This window comes from Sinohyriopsis cumingii, chromosome 9 (genome assembly GCF_028554795.1).
Source record: "Sinohyriopsis cumingii isolate HCF-2022 chromosome 9, ASM2855479v2, whole genome shotgun sequence".
NCBI classification, from domain to species: Eukaryota; Metazoa; Mollusca; class Bivalvia; order Unionida; family Unionidae; genus Sinohyriopsis; species Sinohyriopsis cumingii.
The window spans coordinates 51,934,302-51,954,454 of record NC_142969.1 but is presented as its reverse complement, the minus strand read 5'-3'; the positions used below and the strand labels follow the sequence as shown (position 1 = coordinate 51,954,454).

At 38.9% G+C, this 20,153-nt stretch overlaps 2 protein-coding genes across 4 annotated transcripts in view; both read left to right on the top strand.

Annotated features, from left to right (window-relative positions):
• LOC149791809 (uncharacterized) overlaps positions 1–12,599 on the top strand; it is a 52,638-nt gene extending 40,039 nt beyond the window's left edge. For all 3 annotated transcript variants that reach the window (XM_089970313.1, XM_089970315.1, XM_089970314.1), the window contains one exon: positions 7,872–12,599. In XM_089970313.1, the coding sequence (XP_089826439.1) occupies positions 7,872–9,916 (2,045 nt within the window). In that variant the 3' untranslated portion in view covers positions 9,917–12,599. The remainder of the gene's footprint in view (positions 1–7,871) is intronic.
• On the top strand, positions 3,821–4,737 carry LOC149791810 (uncharacterized). The gene is made up of 2 exons (XM_089971305.1): positions 3,821–3,853; positions 4,225–4,737. Exons 1-2 carry the CDS (start codon positions 3,821–3,823, stop codon positions 4,735–4,737), a joined length of 546 nt encoding a protein of 181 aa, XP_089827431.1.
• Positions 12,600–20,153: the final 7,554 nt, after the last annotated feature.

Sequence of the window (20,153 nt, the reverse complement as noted above, 5' to 3'; positions counted from 1 at the left end):
CCTATTGTTTTATGTGTGTGATCATGTGTGTTACTCCTCCTATAATCTGTTTTTAAAAATTAGGTGGCTGTACTCAAGCGAGGGTCCATACTTTTTTAAAAAATTTAGTTGTATCTCTCCAGACTCGAGTTTGGCCCGCTCTTAATTTATGTTAGTGGCCAGAGTTCTCCAAATGTTTTTTATTTAACTATACAGTACGGGAGCTGTATAGTTGCTCAAAGGAAATAAAGTTAGAAGGGTTTGAAAGAATTCCTAATCCCTCTATTTATGTTATGTTTGCATGTGTATGTTAGTGTTCTATGTGGGATGTATTTCTTAGGCTCTTTCATGGGCCTGTCCTGTTCGCGTGGCCACATGTGTTATAGCCCCATGGCGTCATTACCTCGTACTTACCCCACATAGGTGCCTTGTCCAAGCCCTCTTAAGGGGAAATGGTGGAGTAAGGAAATTATTACTTAACTGAGTATTCATTAAATTATATATTATAGTTGTAACTTAAAAGATAGGCTTTTGTATATATAGTAACATTTAATTTTAGTTTGTGTCACCGGAGGTCCAAAATAATTTTCTTTTCTTTGTTTCCTTCCAGTGTAGTGAGGTGGGATCGGGGCCCCGGTCCACATTTGCGCAGCGCCCCTACACCAGTGTCCCTTTTCCACGCCCCTATCCTGGCATGTAGTCATCGCAGGCTATCGACCTTTTGTGATAACCTGCCCACAGGCCATCATAGCAGCCATTATATAATTTGTTATTTTATAAAAAAATTTTGTTTTTTGTTTTTGTTATCGAAGTTTCCATCCAGATATATTATATTGTTCCTCCGGTACCTTTCTCTTTTTTTATTTATAAAATGACTTCTGTACTATCCTTTTGCGTCTTCTCACATTGCACCATTGTATGTATATTACTAAAAGTTTAGTTTTTACACAGTGGACATTTTGGCGATACTCTGATCATATGCCGTGGCACTGCCACCTCTCCTGTCAACCACACATTATGCCTGTATTTGAAGCAGAGGCTATGAATTTTTAGCGAGCCTTCTTTGGTCCAGTTCCCACATGCTCTACCCCAAATTATATGTATATTTTCTTGCACCACCTTAGATCTTACCATTTTTGTATTTTGTTATCTGTTATCTTAACCATTTATACGTCCGTTTTTCATCTAGTTCCCATAGTTCTCTTTCATCCCTGTATTTAAGTAACATGTCTTTAATATATTTAAATTTGTTTGGTATTTGCAACTTTTTAATTAGATTATTATTCTTATAGATATCCCCCCTATTTTGCATTGAAAACCCAAACCAGTATATGTATAACCCTTCCCAGGTCAATTTTACTTTTTTTAAACCTATTTATAGAATTAGCGCATTTAATTAATATTGGGTTCGGAAAACCTAAACCTCCCCTTTCCTTTGCTCTATAAAGTGTGTTTTTATTGACATAGTGTGTCTTAAAAATTCCATATAAAGTTTATAATATTGTAATCTATTTTATATAGTTTTTTGTTATTGATGTCTATGGATTTTAAAATAAATATAATGTTCGCATACATATACGTTTTGGCCACAAGGGCCCGCTTGATTAGACAAAGTCGCGTAAGCGTCCAGATATTCACATTGTTTTCTATTTTATTCTCCATATTTCTGCAGTTTTCTTGTTCTGCTCCTTTTCCAAAAATAGACCCTAATGTTTTCACTCGATCTTTTGTTAAATGCCGGTACGTCCGGGGTGATTCCATCGCCAGTTACCTGTTTTTATTATGTCAATTTTGTGATGGTTGATTTTTGACCCTGATGCTTTACCGAATTTTTCATATTCCTTTTCAATGTGCTTAAATGAATTTGGGTCTCTTATAAAGTTTATACAATCATCAGCATGTTGGAGCATTTTTATATTTTCCCTTATATTCGGGATTTGGAGACCGTCCGTACCTTTGTTTAGTCTTATTTTTATGCTCTGAATTTCAATTGCTATTACGTATACTAACATCGTTAGTGGGTATCCTTGCCTCACCAATCTTTTAGTGTAAAATTTATCTGTGGTAGCGCAATTTACCTGTACTTTTGCAGATATTTTTTTGTACAGGATTTTAGTCCAAGTTTGGATTTTTTTCTCCAAAACTTAATTTCTTTATTACCTTTTGTACATTGTTTTGTTCCAATTTGTCAAAGGCATTTTCTTGATCAAAACGTACCATAGCGCCTTTTTGACCCGTTTCTTGTAAATATTCAATAATGTTTCTTATGCTTAGAATATTGTTTTGTATGTCTCTTACTTCTGCACCGCATGTCTGATTATAATTAATTATTTCATCCATTCCCTTTTTAACTCTGTTAGCTAGAAGTTTACTTAAAATTTTATAATCTATATTTAGGAGGGAAATAGGCCTCAATTTTTAAAATCTTGCCCCTCTCCCTTCCCTTTGTATATTAATGTAATTATTCCTTCCCTCACTGACTTAGTCATTGTTTCATTTCTTAGAAGTATATTATTATACAAGGCGGTATAACTGGGTGGGTAGACTGGGCTCGTTAGCCTTGGCAGGCAACCAGTCTAAGAGAAGGGAAACTCTGACTCCAAACTCGGGTAGATGAAGCTCGTTAGCCTTGTCAGGCAGTTCATCTAGGAGAAGGAAACTCTGATTCGAAACCAACCAAGTCCCATCCATTGGATTATGGCTCCACTGCCTAGTGGATATCTTCGGGAGAAGGAGAGGCTACGGGAGTAAACCCAGACAGAAAATCCGGAGTGGAGCCCCTAAGGCGGCTGCGGATCGACTACGACCTCCTTCCTGCAGCTCCTGCATCCAAACTGGTGCCAAATGTCATGCTCAGAATTCCTTTGGACCCCACCAGCAAGAGGAGAGGGAGATCCTGACGTCTGGGCAGCCCAGGATCTCCATACTCCACGCCCAGGCTTGCGCCCTGGAGAGGACACTCCAGTCTCGCTACTGAGTGAGGAAACAACACGGAAGCTGACAGTTTACGGGTTATAAGTCCCATCCGATTGGCGTAGGGAAGGGGCGCCACGGGGCAGCTTTGACGGTGGGAGGGATCATCGTGTCCTACTGGCCAACTATCGCCCGCCTCAAGCCGGGCAGCCCCCGGTCAATAATGTGTTGACACGCCATCGTCTGCCTGCTCCAGTGGGTGTCTGGAGCTCAGTGTGTTGTTCAGCATGACAAGCAGACGGATATTCCACACCAGACAAAAGAAACAAGAAACCAATAAAGAAGACTTCAGCTCTTCGATTTGCAAGCTATAATGTGCGCACCATGCGTACATGCATCTCCGACGACCTTAGAGAAGTAGACGACACCAAAAAGACGGCCATCATCGATAGAGAACTCACCAGGCTAAATATCAGCATAGCTGCCCTCCAGGAAACCAGGCTCATCTCTAGTGGCTCCCTCAGAGAGGAAAACTACACCTTCTTCTGGAAGGGACGAGAACCGGAGGAGCCCCGCCAGCACGGAGTGGGCTATGCCATCAAAAACAATCTCCTGGCCTCTGTTGAACGTCCCACAGGGGGCACTGAGCGTCTCTTGTCCATCCGCCTCACCACTGCTTCAGGTCCTGTCAACATCATCAGTGTCTACGCCCCAACCCTCACGTCGTCAGAAGACGCGAAGGATCAGTTATATGGGCAGCTGGACGAACAGATCAAAGGATGCCCCAAAAATGAACCACTATTCCTCCTCGGCGACTTTAATGCCAGAGTAGGTGCGGACCACGAGTCATGGCCTACCTGCCTCGGATATCATGGCACTGGAAAGACCAACGAAAACGGTCAGAGACTGCTGTAGCTATGCACCTACCATGGCATGTGCGTCACCAACACCTTCTTCAAGTGTAAGCCACAACACAAAGTGTCATGGAAACACCCCAGATCTCATCACTGGCACCAACTCGACTTGGTCATCACCAGGCGCTCTGCCCTTAACGGCGTCCTCTCCACCAGAACCTACCACAGTGCAGACTGTGACTCAGACCATGCCCTCGTGAGCAGCAGAGTGCGACTACAGCCACACACGCTACACCGCTCAAAACCAAAAGGACGTCCTCGCATAAACACTGCGCAGATGTCAGTCCCTGCCACGGTGGAGGAGTATGTGTCCGCCCTGAGCAAGGCTTTCCAGGACCTGCCTGAGTACCACGTTACTGCTAAGTGGAACGCTATGACGGGTGCCATCTACAGTACAGCTATGTCAACGTTTGGCTAGAAGGAACGACCCAGCCTGGACTGGTTCAATGCACACCTATCAAGGATTGAACCACAAATCGAGGAGAAACGAAAAGCCTTCATAGCTTACAAAAAATGCCCTAATGAACGGACGCTTGCTTCTCCCAGAAGTGCCCGAAGTAACACCCAACGCGTCGCTAGACAGTGTGCGAACGAGTACTGGCAACAACTGTGTGAAGGGATCCAGCGCAGTGCCGAGTCCGGACACATCCAAGGTATGTACAGTGGCATCAAGAAGGCTCTAGGCCCTACAGTGAAAGGGGTCGCTCCCCTGAAATCTCTGACGGGAGAGAAGATCACAGACCGTGGGCAACAGATGGCCAGATGGGTGGAGCACTACTCAGAGCTATACTACCGAGAAACGTTAGTCACCGATGCAGCCCTCAGCTGCATAAAGAATCTGCCCACCATGGAAGAGCTCGACAAAGTGCCAGCCTTAGAGGAGCTCAGCAAAGCAATCGACTCCCTTCCAAATGGACAAAGCACCAGGTAGTGACAGCATCCCGCCCGAAGTTATCAAACGTGGAAAACCAACATTGATTAACCACTGCACGAGCTACTTTGCCTCTGCTGAGAGGAAGGAGTAGTCCCCCAAGACATGCGTGATGCCACAATTGTGACCCTTTACAAAAACAAGTGCGACCGCAGTGACTGTAATAATTACAGAGTGATCTCGCTCTTGAGTATCGTTGGTAAAGTGTACGCCGCATCATACTCAATAGGCTGCAGTTGCTGGCGGAACGTGTGTACCCGGAATCACAGTGCGGCTTCAGAGCAGGCAGGTCGACGACAGACATGATCTTCTCCCTACGACAACTCCAAGAGAAGAGCAGAGAACAAGGTCAACCACTCTACATGATGTTCATCGACCTCACCAAGGCCTTCGACTTGGTGAGCGGGAAGGGCCTTTTTGAACTTCTGAGTAAGATTGGTTGCCCCCCAAAACTCCTCAGCATGATAATCTATTTCCATGCAGATATGAAGGGAACAGTTCTGTATGATAGATCCTCCTCAACCTCCTTCCCAATTAACAACGGCGTGAAGCAGGGCTGCGTGCCGGCACCAACACTTTTTGGGATCTTCTTCTCCCTGCTCCTGTCCTACGCCTTCGACACGTCCACGGATGGCATATATCTACACACCAGGTCCGACAGGAGGCTGTTCAACCTGGCACGACTGCGCTCAAAGACCAAAGTGAGAGCTGTGCTCATCAGGGAGATGCTCTTTGCAGATGACGCAGCTCTTGTGGCCCACACCAAGGAAGCCCTCCAGAGACTGAGAAACGGTTTTGCTGTTGCCTGCTTGCAGTTTGGTCTCACCATCAACTTGGAAAAAACAAATGTCAGCGTGCAAGATACCACCATTGCCCCTTCCATCAAAATCAAAGGTGTCACCCTGGAAGCAATCAACAACTTTACCTACCTAGGGTCAACCATCAGCAACACTCTCTCGATTGATATGGAGCTGGACAGATGGCTTGGAAAGGCAAATAACATCATGGCTCGATTAACGAAGAGGGTGTGGGAAAACAACGCGCTGACAGAGCACACCAAGGTCCGAGTCTACCAGGCCTGCGTTCTCAGCACCCATCTATATGGAAGTGAGACTTGGAGTACCTACATGGGGCAAGAACGCCGGCTCAACTCCTTCCATATACGGTGCCTAAAACACATCCTGAAAATCAGCTGGCAAGACCGTGTTCGACAGAGCGAGATTGTGCAGCGGCAAGTACCCCCAGCATGTACTCCCTGCTGATTAAACGCCGCCTTCGATGGCTGGGATACGTCTGACGCATGGAGGATGGAAGGCTGCCAAAGGACGTCCTATATGGACAGCTGGCCACTGGCATGAGAAGAGTCGGACGCCCCTCACTCCGTTTCAGAGATGTGCGCAAGAGGGACATGAAGGCATGCAACATTTCACCCGATGGCTGGGAAGAGCTGGCCGAGGACCGAGGAACCTGGAGACTGACGGTAAACAATGGCATATCAGTCGCTGATGCGAGGAGAGGCCAGCTGGCGGCAGAAAAACGTAAGAGAAAGAAGAACGTGTCAGCAACCACAGTAACGCAGACTTCCCAGTATGTCTGCACCAACTGCAATAGGGACTGTCACTCACGTATAGGCCTGCACAGCCACAGCAGACGATGTCAACAGAGACAGACAACACCCCAAGGGCGCTATTCGCATGGTCTTTCGAGGCTGAGTCGCCAATGATGACGATATTATTATATAACCATTCTAGAATGGGCGAGAACTCACTTTGGAATTTTTGATAGAATTCCGCAGTGAGTCCATCTCCACCTGGGATTTCTTTTTAGATAGTTGATTTACAGTATCTTTAATTTCTTGTGTGGAGATGAAATCATCACATAGGAGTTTATGCTCTGGTGATATCTTGCACGGTATTCCGTCTAAATATTTGTCTACAATATCTTCTTTGATGTCATGTGATTTGTACAGGTTACTATAAAATTTTCGAATGTAATCTAAATTTCTGTTTTTCCCGATGTTATTCTCTCCACATCCCTAAAGTTTTCTTCATATTTTTCCCCTTCTTTCCTTAATTATTCTCTTTTATATAGCCTACGTGCCTATAATTTTGTAAATTTTCCCGTTATAATTTTTATGTCATTCTTTTCCTCATTTAAGATTATGTTTAGTCTATCGGTTAGTTTCTGTACTTCATCTTCATGTAAATTTTTCTCTAGTCTTCTTTTTATTGATTAATTTTTTGCTTACTGAATAATGTTTACGGTGTATAAGTGCGTATACGTACGGTCTCACACTACTATATTAGCAACTAAATGTGCAAAACACAATGGGGGCACCCAGTGGCCGAGTGGTCTAAAGCGCTCTCCATTACGGATCACTGCCATCACACCTGTGTCTGCGCCGGTTCGAGTCTAGGATTCAGCTAGTGTGGGTATGTGAGAAAGCTTGCCGGTAGCTTCTCGTGGGTCGGTGGTTCTTTCCAGTGTTAAACCCCACAACAACAACAAACAAAGCACAATGAGAAAGCTTCCCAAATGTACGATAAATATAAAGGTACTATATACCAACATGAAACAGGTGCAACTAATTCTAATTTGTAAACTGACAAATCCTACAGGTACATTTCAAAAAGACAAAATTGAGAAAAAATGAGGTAAGAAAGAAAATTGCACGAAGCATGGTAATTACTGGTATTCCAGCAATAATTACCTCTTCGTCTCTTGAGCTGTATCCTTATTCCATTTGCTTTGTACGTGCCATTGCCGAGAATTTACTTCTCAAGAAGGAGTATCAGAATGGTCTTAATCTGAATGTTTTTTGTGGGCTGCATTTTCAGCAATTTTGCAGTGACTGTTAATACATTGACCCATGACTTTACGCATAAATAAATAAATACAAATTTGTATTGAGATTATTACCGTTGACCGCTTTCCATATCTCATTTTTAAAGTTATGGATGTTAGCGATTCCAATTCAAAGAACTATTTAGTGGCCTAATACATCAAGATGTTATACCAGTGGAAGATACACATGAGCAGACAGCCACATATTCTTTTCGCAATATCCCGGCTTTAGTTGTTACAAATAATAAGTAAGTTCACTCTGTTTATTTACATCTTCTTTATTTTCACAGTTAACACCAAATCGGAATTGGACAACGTTAATATGAAACTGTTCGTGGAAACACCCGCCTATCGATCAGCTCACCAGACACTGTGCCAGTTCGGGGCAGTAGTTATCACTGGGAACATCGGTGATGGCAAAACAATGACCTCCTACAGACTCATGAATGATATGCGGACACAAAACACTATCATTGTACACCTGCGCAATCCTCGTAAATTTGAGGAACTTGTCAACAGCAAAAGAGACACTGTGGTATTCACTGACGACTTTCTTGGAGAAACACACTTAGACGAATCTCTCTTGAAGATCTGGATGAAAATATTTCCCTTAATGGAGGTGATGATTCGCGACAATTTGGTTAGGTTCATTTTTACGTCAAGGAAATGCATTCTTGAAGAAGCTTGGAACTCTTTGAAAATGCGAAAGTTGTTTCACAAAGAGAGGATCGTGGACTTGTCTACTTTTGATATTTCAGATGTAAAACGGAATATACTTGTGTGCCATTTGAAATCATCTTCTCTTTTTGTTCTGGAAGAAGATTTAGGCCGAGATTCTTCTGCAGAGGGCCAGAAACGAAGACGCATTTCTGGATCCGATATAGCACACATTTTGAGAACAGAAACTCCGATCGGATTTCCTCTGTGTTGTTATCTCTTCACCAGAGAGGAACGATGGGCAGACGAGGGGGAGAACTTCTTTCAAAATCCAGTTCTTTACGTAAAAAGTGAAATTGAACGTATCGAAATAGCGGATAAAAAGAAGTTTTGTGTTCTGGCTGTTGTTCTTCTTTGCGGCGGAAAACTATCGTACTATGATATCACTAGGGACAATGCTTCAAAACGTTTCAAGTCCGCAGTGTCTAGAGTATCTAATGGCTATGGAATTCCGCTAACAAGATCAATCATCGCGACGATTTCAAGATATTTGGCTTCCTCAGGCACATTTCTTAGATCCACTGATGATGGTGGGTATATGTTCTCTCACCGAACCATAGAAGAAGCTGTAGCTCTTACCTATTGTACAGAAGGACTTAAGGATATCATAGAGATGTGTCCATTGAGATTTCTGCTGCAAATGGTCGTCACAAATTCAAAGGAGCCGCATATCATAATAAAAAGATCCGAGAGACTGGAGAACTGTGATAAGATAGAACTGAGTATTCTAGATTTTGATTTACTAGTGACTCGCTTTGTTGAGGAAATTGACGCTGGAAATGTCTGGGAAGTCGTTCATCACAATGCCTTCGTTGATTCAAAATTTCTTGATAATTTCTTTGAAAAAATTCAGGAATCTGGAAAGATAAAGGATATACTAACATCTAGGCACAACGCAGGCTTTGGTGGTGACCTTCTGTTTTATGCAGCGGATAACAAGGTACCGAGGCTGGAGCTGTTGGAGAGAATTCTGAAATTTTATTCGATAAATCAGCAGCGAGGAAGAAATGCAGCAAAAAAGCTGAATTGCTTTTCATCACCACGTGGTCAAAATGAATATCTTGAGCACGCCATGTCCAGCGCGCTACACACAGCATGCAGGTTAGGACGTACAGAAGTTGTCAAAATTCTCCATGACTATGATGCCAGAGAAACACCTAGTCTACTTTGTACGGCAATTCAAAGTCAAAACATCGATACAGTTGTATTCATACTAGAGAAATACAGATGGCCAGAACAACAAAAGGTTCTTGCTTTGCAAGAAGCTTGCAAACAAGGAAGCATACAACTTTTTGAATTAATGGTTAAAAAGGTCAAATTAAAGAAAGTGGATAGTATATTTTCAAAGTGTTTATTGGAATCTGCAAAGAGCGGCAATGTAAACCTCATGAATGAGATTCTTGTAAAGGACTGTGACGTCAACTACAGAGGAGACTTTGAAAGAACTGCATTACACGAAGCATGCATAATGGGTCACGAATCGCTGGTTCAAAGGCTCTTATTAGTTCCAAATCTAGACGTTCGTTCTAAAGACAAGGAAGGTTACACGGCTCTAGATTATGCGCGTAACTACAATTTCCTCAAAATTGTTCTTGCGCTTGAAAATGCAGGAGAATAATAACATGTCTTTGTAAGGGTCGATGACCAAAGAGCTACAATGCATATATTTTCTATATATAAAAAACAAAACAAAATTGGGATACGCTAATTAAAAAGAAAGTTTAAACACACATTTGTCTGTGTGTCATGCCTGCCAAATAAGGGTTCGCTGGTTGGAAACTCGCGGCGGCATACTAATTTCTTTAATACTTGTTTATATTTTTATGTTCAAACTTTCTTTTTAACTCGCTTGGTCCCAATGTTGTAATTGTTTTAATTTTCATATTGAAACTTTCATTTATCACTCCTGTCCTAGGACGCGCAATAGCTAGTCGTTCTAAATTTCATTTGGCGATTTTATTTCCAGCCTCATTTAGGACGACGGCGACTGTACAGAACAGCCAAACGTATCATTCATATCTATGTAACACATGATTTTCTTCACAATCAATGACTGCTCAGTTCGTGCAGAATATACTGAGTTGCTGGTGAAATAGAGGTCATTATGAAACTACAATGACAACTGCAGGTTGTTCGAAACAATATACCGTGGTTGTTGATTTATAAGTACTTCTTGTGTGTGTGTGTGTGTGTGTGTGTGCAATTTTCAATGGGGTTTGGGTTGCGTTGAATACCGTACATCAGTTTAACTGATATTCTTCGTAATTTATGTTGTTTTGATTTTTCTAACAGTTCTTGGATTACTCATGTACTAGTTTAATAATTTGGACATACCATAATGGATATATACGGATATTTAAGCCACGATGAGATAGGAATTTCCTTTTTGTGGAAAAAAGGTGTGTGTGGATTTGTTAAAATAGATTCTTTTACAATAAATACGGTATTGTTATATGTGAAAAGCGTATCAGGGAACATAGCTAGCATATCATACTAATACCAATATTTGCCAATAATCCTTTATTATTCGTTACATGAGTCCCTGAGCAGCTGAGCGCATGTGTCTCTGTCATTTAATTATGTAAAATAGTTGTCATCATATATATTATGACTTACTACTTGAATTAGAGAGCACGTTTAACTCTCTCCTTCTCTCTCTGTTTCTCTTAAATTATAAGTACAGAATTACATACTCACAGCTTGAATTTTGATCATTTTAGAAAAACAGTTTCCTCATAATACGGGCATACCCTATTGCAAACCATTGTTGTAGTACTTATCGTCGTCGTCGTCGTCATCATCATCATCATCATCATCAAAGTTGATAACATTTAATCAATGTCACCATTGTGAATGTTATCATTATGTTCATATAATCTATCAACGTTATGCTTAACACTGGCATGTTTACACCTCGTCTGATTATTCTTTTCCGCAGTTAAACAATTTTATATGCTTTCTCTCTTCGTTGTTACCGCTCCGGTGGCCTAGTGGTTAGAGCGTCCGCCTCGGATGCGGGAGGTCGTGGGTTCGGTCCAGAGACATCGTCGCAAGCCACAACTGAAAATCTACGAGGCGCCTTTTAAAGGAATTGTATGCACGCGAGAGAGAATTGGATCGACTGGATAGACTAGAGTTTAGGATGGGTAAATCTTATATGCTGGCTGATCAGCCAGCATAGGTAAGGTCGCTGACTGGGATAAATGGCCATATAATTTGATTTTATAGTCCATCTATATATTGAGAGAGAGAGAGAGAGAGAGAGAGAGAGAGAGAAAGAGAGAAAGAGAAAGAGAGAGAGAAGCTGAAGAAATGAAGAACCTGGTTATGTGTTATATGAACACAGAAACATAAACATCCACTAGATTTCAGTTTACGTATACTGCCATGTCAAGTGTTTACTTCCTTACCGTCTCGAGAGGCTATTGAAAACTGACTCGTTATCGCTGAATGACAATCCAACAGAAAGCGTACAATGACATAATAGCGACTCGCGTTCCTCTACTAGTCTCTGTTATTTGGTTGTTGTTGTGGGGTTTAACGCCATTTTGCAGCACATGATAGGCTATACATGGCGGCCAGTATTAATGGTGGAGGTCATTATGAAACTACAATGAACCACCGACTCACGAGAAGCTACTGGCAAGCTTTCTCACATACCCACATTGGCTGAATCTTAGACTCGAACCGCCGCAGACAGAGGTGAGATGGCAGTGATCCGTAACGAAGAGCGCTTTAGACCACTCGGCCACTCGGGGCCCCTCTGTTATTTGGTGTAAATTCAAGATCAAGAGGTAAAAAAAAAAAAAAAAAAGAATAGAACCAAGAAAAAGTCTATGTCGTGTCGACCATTATATATACGTTCTTAATTTAATAAGAAATCATTAATATATCCATACTTTATTTCTTTCACCGTCTGCTTATAAATATTATAAAAAGCTTTCCTTGACAATAAAGAGAAAGTTCAGTGAGGTGTGACAAGTGTGGATTTATTACTAATTTCTGGCAGAATAATTTTCTAAGAACAGGTGTGTACTCTTTATTTTTGATGTAATTACAGCCTTTTCACAAAATATCTAGTCGAATATACAACAAGAAAGACCAACACTACTACTAATCCTAAAAAGACATATTAATAATAAGGTTAATATAATACAAACCTTTCAAATAGATATTCTCTTTAAATTCGTTAATGCCTAATATATTCCATCGTTTGGTACCAACTATAGATTTTAACCTGTGACGAAGCCACGAGTTACAATATAGAGTTTTTGGTAGTAAAGATGAAGTGATGAAATATATCCGGTATTAGAACATTTTCTGTCTTTTCAACATTTGCTCCAAAACGTCACAACACCCCCACCCCCTTTGTAAATTCACCACACTTTCATAGACTGATCATATAAACTATACGTGACTATATGTGTGTGTGTGTGTGTGTGTGTGTGTGTGTGTGTGTGGTATCCTTTAGCACACTATTTTTTTTATCAAACAGGAAGAATCCCAAAGTTTGAAGTGTTCATGTTTTGAAGGGAGAAGAACCGTTACATTCTCGTACTTACACTAAGTAGTGTACTAATGTTCGCACACGCAAACAGTATCACAAAGTCCCTGAACTCTTATGGACGTGGAAATATTTTACTGGATTAACCCACATGCCTAATGTCAATATACCAGTAAGCTGTATTGCGCAACCCAACTTTAAAGAGCTTATTTTAAAGCTGTAGGGTTGATAAGTTACTCCTTCCCTGATCATTATAAAACACACAAAAAAAATGGAGCATTTGGCAGTGACTTTCCCGGCTCTCGGCACTGTCAGAGTTGTGGCCCACCCCCCACTTTCCTAAAACAAAGCCTTGCAACCAGAGATTTTAAAGACATTTAAATAATGGCACACATATTTAGCTACATGTCTTTTGTTTTGTAAACGAATATATAGTTTTGCTAAGAAAGCAAGAGTTTCATTCTTTGAAATACCACCCCCCCCCCCCGATATATGCCGTCGAAGCAGCAAGGAGGGTGAACAGACCAAATGAGGGAAGTGTCCAATTTTCTTTTTACTCAAGATTTTCTCTAATTGGGGTGGATCGTTTTTATAAAACCTTTACGAGTTGGACACTTACTAGCGATCGCTCCCTCCCTGTTCTTTATAAACGAAAATTTTATCAAAGACTTACACGATATCGCGACCGAGGATCATGTAAATTTATTGTGATAAATCCGTGTGTGCGTGATTAAATCATCAATTAAATCATTAATAATAGAATCTTGCACAGCTATATTTGTTCGAATGCGATTAGACACAATTAATAAATATCTTTTTGTCTGTGATTCTGTCAGACAAAATTTACATGCCCGTCTAGAGTCTCAGGTGGAATTAGCAGAAGGTGCAGAACAGTTATTTAAAAGAGTTACAAAGGCTAAAGCAACTGCAGAAAGAGCTAGATAACAAAAAGATTCGAGGAGAACTTCGACTTGAAATGGCTGCTGTTCAACCACAAACATAAATATTTGAACCGGATCTTATATCAGAACCAGAACCAAATACAAAAAAGTGGAAGTGATTAATAAATTTACTGTAGGTGGTATTATATTCATAAAAATGTAAAAAACGTAAGTGAATTGTCTGCGCTTGCCGTGGTAGGTTTTGATTATAAAAACAACTTTTTAAAACCTAAGTATGTTAATCTGGCTGTATGTCGTGAAAACTGGTACAAAAGGATATTTCGCATATATTACGAAATTGATCAGGCCTGAAATACTGATACAAGTTATATTTCCTTTTTCATGAAATATAAAACTATCTTGCACAGTTACAGCAACAACAAAAACAATTTCCTCAACAACAACAAATTTCACAACAACCACCACAGCCACAACCTTCTCAACAACAATCACAACAGTCAAAAGCTAGAATTAGTTTTATAAATAAATTAAAACTTCAAGGTATTTTAGCTATCAGGGATCCAGACTAAATAAAATATATTGCCACATATGGATTCTGTGAAATAGAAAAATACGTAAGACCCAAATATACTGAATCTTGGAAGCGTCACAACTGAATTAAAGATGTATTTATGGTCGCTAACAATCTTTAGGTTCTCACAAAGGGTGACACAATTTTTACCGAATTTAAACAGAAAATAGAACATAAAGTAAAATCAGACTCGGCAGCAGGTAATAAAAGAGAATTTTATGATACAGATCCTGAGCTCAGTTTCACTGGAAATGGTCTTGTTACTAGCAAAATCTATGAATTAGAAAGAAGAATTATAATAAACTACAACAACATATAAAAGAAATATCAAAGAATGTAGCAAAAAAAGAGAAAGTATTTAGAAGAAAAAACACTGAAAATCTTCAAAAACCAGTAACGAGCTAAACAAATTGGAAGTGATTTGTCTAACGATGGCTTTAATTTTTCATATCCCAGCAACGTCCTTGCCGATGTTGAACGATTTGAAATTTTGATTGGGGGAAGACGAGCTGGTAATAATTCCCAGAAATCATTAATGAAGCATCTGCTATTTGTCAGAGATTATTTACAGGCGATATCATGGACATTAATGTTTATCGGTCTCTCATCGATGCAATCGTTGATGATTATCGCAGTGATTATTGGAAGTAATTTGACACAATGACGACAATAAGATGATCATATATAATGCTCAACGTAAACCGATCATGGTCAGGGTGAAATATTCACGATTACCAATATATAAAGCGATTTATGGTGATGAACGTAGTGATGTTGTTAAGGGTGTATTCACAAGGATAGTCCCAAAAGCAATATCGATTGCAAAGCAATTATCAATGAAAGCTATTGACGTTGTTCGTAATAAAGGTATTGATGCTTTTCGTGATGCTGCCAGCAAAGCACTTTTAGCAATCAAATATAGACAAACACGATCAATACGCAATACGGTCCGACCGCAGCCAGTAAAATTACCCAGTCCTAAAGTTTTGCCTGCAAATGTCAGTAAAATAATAAATCAAGCTACAAATCAGAAACTAGCAGGGTTGGCTGGTGTATTCATGTCAGACAAAAATATAACTGATAGTAGGAAATGGAATGCCCCTAAGTGGTATTCGATTTAGACGATAGCAAGTATAATAAATATCTTTAATCGCGTATCTGATCCCGCATTCAACATGGACGCACCAATTCTCATTGATGAATCTGTGCGCGATTATCAACATTTTTCTTATGACGTACGACAGCCAATTTAGCGTGGGCGAATTTAATTACAAGTTCAGGATACAATTAGATATTTCTTATAAGCTGAAACGTCTATTGAAGTAGAACGTGAAATTTCAAAAAACAGATAATACGAAACATGATGCTGATGTTAGAAATGGTTTTGTTAATATGGTGGTGTTCGACAGTGCTACATACACGATTACCGGATGAAAAATTGAAATATGCCAGAACGACGTCGCGTTGCCATGGCGTTATTTGGTCCAACAAGATATTCCGAGGATTATTCAAGATCACATGGTCCGTCAATGATCTTTGCCAAGGTAATTTTGATAACCCTGACAAAAGACAGTACAATATAAGATGACCAAGTAACCTCGCTGACGCAGCTGAAGCCAATGTATGGCCGGTGGTTCACGGTGCTAAACCAGAATTCAACTTAGGATTCGCAGCGCATCGATCAGTGCTTAAATATGGTCGCAGAAGATTTTCATGCGCAATTCCACTGTCACATATAATTTGATTTTGCAAAAATGTTAGAAAAGTTACTTTTGGAGCCAAGCATACATTTGCGCTTGTAAAAAATGCTACTGACAATGACGCAGTCTGGTGCACTAACGGTGATGCTGGTAAAGGCATGCTGATAAACTTTCATTGTGGATGCCAGTAATGATACGATCACTCGCTGATGAACAAAGAATACTTTCGTTTATGGACTCCGGTGGTAAATCAACATTATCATGGTCGACGATGACCACATATAGTGTTAAAAGTAGCACTAATGGTCTATTCACATGGAAGATAGCATCACAGCAAGGTCTTTATGAACCGCGACATATATTTATTGCTTTCCAAGATGCTGCACGAGTAAATTCACGAACACACACTAAAATGATAATTGACAAACTTATTAATGGTATTAATGATATTTCAATTAAAATGAAATGGACATCAATAACCTTCTGTAAAAAATTTGCTTAATTTTGATCAAAATCATGTAGCACGTGTATATCATCGTTTGCCGACATTGATGGGACGTGATGAAAATGTTGATTCCGGTGTGAAAATATCACAGATGGATTTTACAACGCTGTATCTGATTTATTACTTGTCGCTGAAACACCTGAATTTATTTGGACAATTTGTCGTTGATATACATCTTCAAGCTCGCGTGAAAAGAGGAACTATTGATAATTATAGAGGAATCGATGTTATACTCAGCGACAAAACAATGTTGAAGGTGTTGGTAGACGAACGAGAGTCATTAACGCCCCAGTAAAAAAATGTAATTAAATCGCTTATGATATTATAATGTAATATATTCACGTTAGTGTCAGTCTGACTCCTGGTCAGATTGAAAAGCTACAATTGAAATCAGCAAATAAATGCGAAACAAAAATGTCACTAAAAAAGGAATCAATTGAAGGTGGTCCGAATAAACTATCACTGACAGGCACTTCAGTGAAGCCAAACAATCAATTACCGTCGTTAAAATTAATTTTTATGAGTGTGCCAGAAAAGACGCATTCAAGACGGATAGTATATTGCCACGTCTTGCAGCGTCATTATCGCAAAAGAATAAATGAAATTGTTGACGATTTCTTTGAAAAGCCAACATTTTTATTGGCATTCAACTATCCGACATCAAAAAGATCACTGACAGTGTAGTATACACAGCATTTTGGAAACCACGTGATATATCCATAAAATACAGCGCTGAGGTTACCGGTATATATGGGTTCTCAGTATTCGGTTCTAGACATTTACGTATTTTTTCTGCAACAACAATTGCTGATATTTTTAATATCAGCGCCAATAAATATCTACATGTAAAAGTACAAAATTGCACGAGCACACAGTAAAACTGTGCAGCGAGGCTAGAAAAATCCAAATTATCCTCGTTGATATCATCATGTCTTAGCGATGGAGTAATATCAGATGCCGAGTTAACAAAAATGATTAAAACTTACCGCGAAGGTACAAAAGTGAAAATGACTGCATCAGAATCTACGTCCGATTTAAAAAATAGGGATTTAAGAAGAAGAACAAAAATTTAATAATAATAATAATAATAATAATAATAATAATAAAGTCAACGTTAAATGAATTACTGCAACAGATCGGTGTTAATACAACTCCGCTGAAAAACACGATGATATCAGCAAGCAATCTCCTGAATTGAGAGTTTGCGCGAATGAAATAGCACTAGCACAATTACGAGTATATCACAGCTGACCAAATATTAGATTAAAATTATTTGGTAGCTTGCAAGCAAATAATTCACTTTTATTGTAACAAATCAAAATTCAAACGTGTATTCGATCAACTGCATAATTTATTTTCAAGCGTCATAAAATAGTACAGCGATAATACAAAACATCAGATTATTAAAATGATAAAACATCTAAACCAGGTTATATGAGATCTTGAGGTTGTCAAATTTATCTTTGAATCAATTAGCAAAATAATAGGTAATCAGCAATTATTTCTTGATCATTACAAAATAACCAGAGCAAAATCAGCAACATTTGTAACGCCGGATGTAAAATCCGACGATCTAAAATAGTATCAACAATATCATCGATATATACTTCCCACAAATCTTTGCCGCATGGAGAAAAATAGCACCACCTCCATAGCTACGATAATGATCCATACGGTGAAGGCAGAGTATTTCGCCAGGTATTGTTAATATAACAGCAACCATAGCAGTTAATCTTGTATTTGATGCAATTGATGGTAGCTATCAAGTTGATCTTGAAAAATCCACTAAGGCCCAGCAAGGAGATATTTTATATACATTCACGCATCAAGTGCCTCCTGGATTTTTGATTGTACAAGAACCTATCAATTAAGTCTATTTTCGATGTCATAATCAGCTATTATCAAGGATACGTTTCAAATGTACTGACCAGACCAGACACTTGCTTGATTTGCTACGTGCAGTTTTGAATATTAATTTGTATGTATTTGTCCATTTTTACAGTTCCACGTTTACTTTTCCACTTTAACTGTTCCATGTTTACATTTCCACTTTTACCGTTCCATGTTTACCATTCATATAGGTCTCAGGCAATACTGTATTCTTTCATTTTCCCTTATTTTTACCGTTCCATAATTACTTTATTCCACTTTTACCGCTTCATACTTTCCATTGTGAATACTGTGTTTTATACTTTTACCTTTCCATATTTACCATTGTAGATACTGCATTTTTCTTCTTTTCCCATACATTTACCGTTCCATGTTTACGTTTCCGCTTTTACCGTTCCATGTTTACCGTTCCATTCTTACTTCTCCACTTTTGTTTTTACTAAAATATATTCCACGAGCTCTAACATACTTATCTCCGAGGGCTAAACAAAAAAATCACCACTAAAATTTGCTAAAGAATTTCATTTTGGCTTAAATCGTCTATATAAAACCTGGAGAAAATCATATACAAAATTAACATTTTCAGCATATAGCGCTGGAGTAAATAAAGGTAGGGATCTTGCTGCGCAAATTCAAAAGATTGACGAAGCCATTAATTTGCATCAAAAATGAAATGAAGAATAAAACATATTTATATAAAAATTATTCGCTAAAAGTTAAAAGCTATTAATTTGCAAAAAGTTAAGAATAAAACAAATTTATGCGCTAAAAATAACAAACATCAAAATAAAATTATCCCGAAGCGATTCTGTTAAAAAACATATTTCTTGCCCTAAAATGAAAAACGACGCAGAACAAAGCGAAGACTTTAATTCAGACGTCAGCGTGGCTCAGTTATTTCAAGGACATCTTTGAAATTTTCTGTTTGCCATTTTTACAATTTTGACTCTGTGTGATAACTCTCATAAACGATATAGCATTATCTCGCGGATTAATTCAATATAATCATTTACAAGACCCTTTACAATTAATCCATGAAAACATTCATAAATAAATATATGAGAAACGTGCACCTTATTTTTAATCCTGAACAGAAAATAACCTAAATTAATGATACAACCAATGTATCGTTATAATCTAAATTTTCTCATAACTCCATCGCGAGATGCTTCACATTCCTTAATTAATGGGTGTTTAAAAATTCCCTTTATTCCATTGCTACGATACTGGGATATTCAAATATATATTTGGAAATTTGTCCATGTAATCCTTGATACGCTTAGTAACATCATTATTATGTTTCTTTTTATAACACTGCATTAATTTTCGATATTTTGTTACTCCACATTTTGCATATAATTATGTTTTTCCTCGTACCCCACACTAACATATTACACATGGAATCAATCCTTTACCTCTGATTTTTATGTACTGTGCATGAGGTGCACGATATTCATTTACACAGTTACGATTACAAAAATACATATAAATAATTAGCAGCCATCTTCATTTTTTTTTTGTGCTCGGTCATTATAATAATATAGAAAAGTATTAATGAGCTATATACTTGCTTAAGTATTATATGGATTCTGGATGAATTTTCATTCGAAATTGAAAGGGATCTTTCTTACAGATTTGATCTTGATAAAATAACCTCTGATTACAAAGACGATTTCTAGCTGATCTAGTAAATAATAATCTAATTAAAATTATTCGTGACGCCAAGAAAGAATTTCTCAACGATGGTGGAATTCAACAGTGGACACTTTTCAGAATTATACTC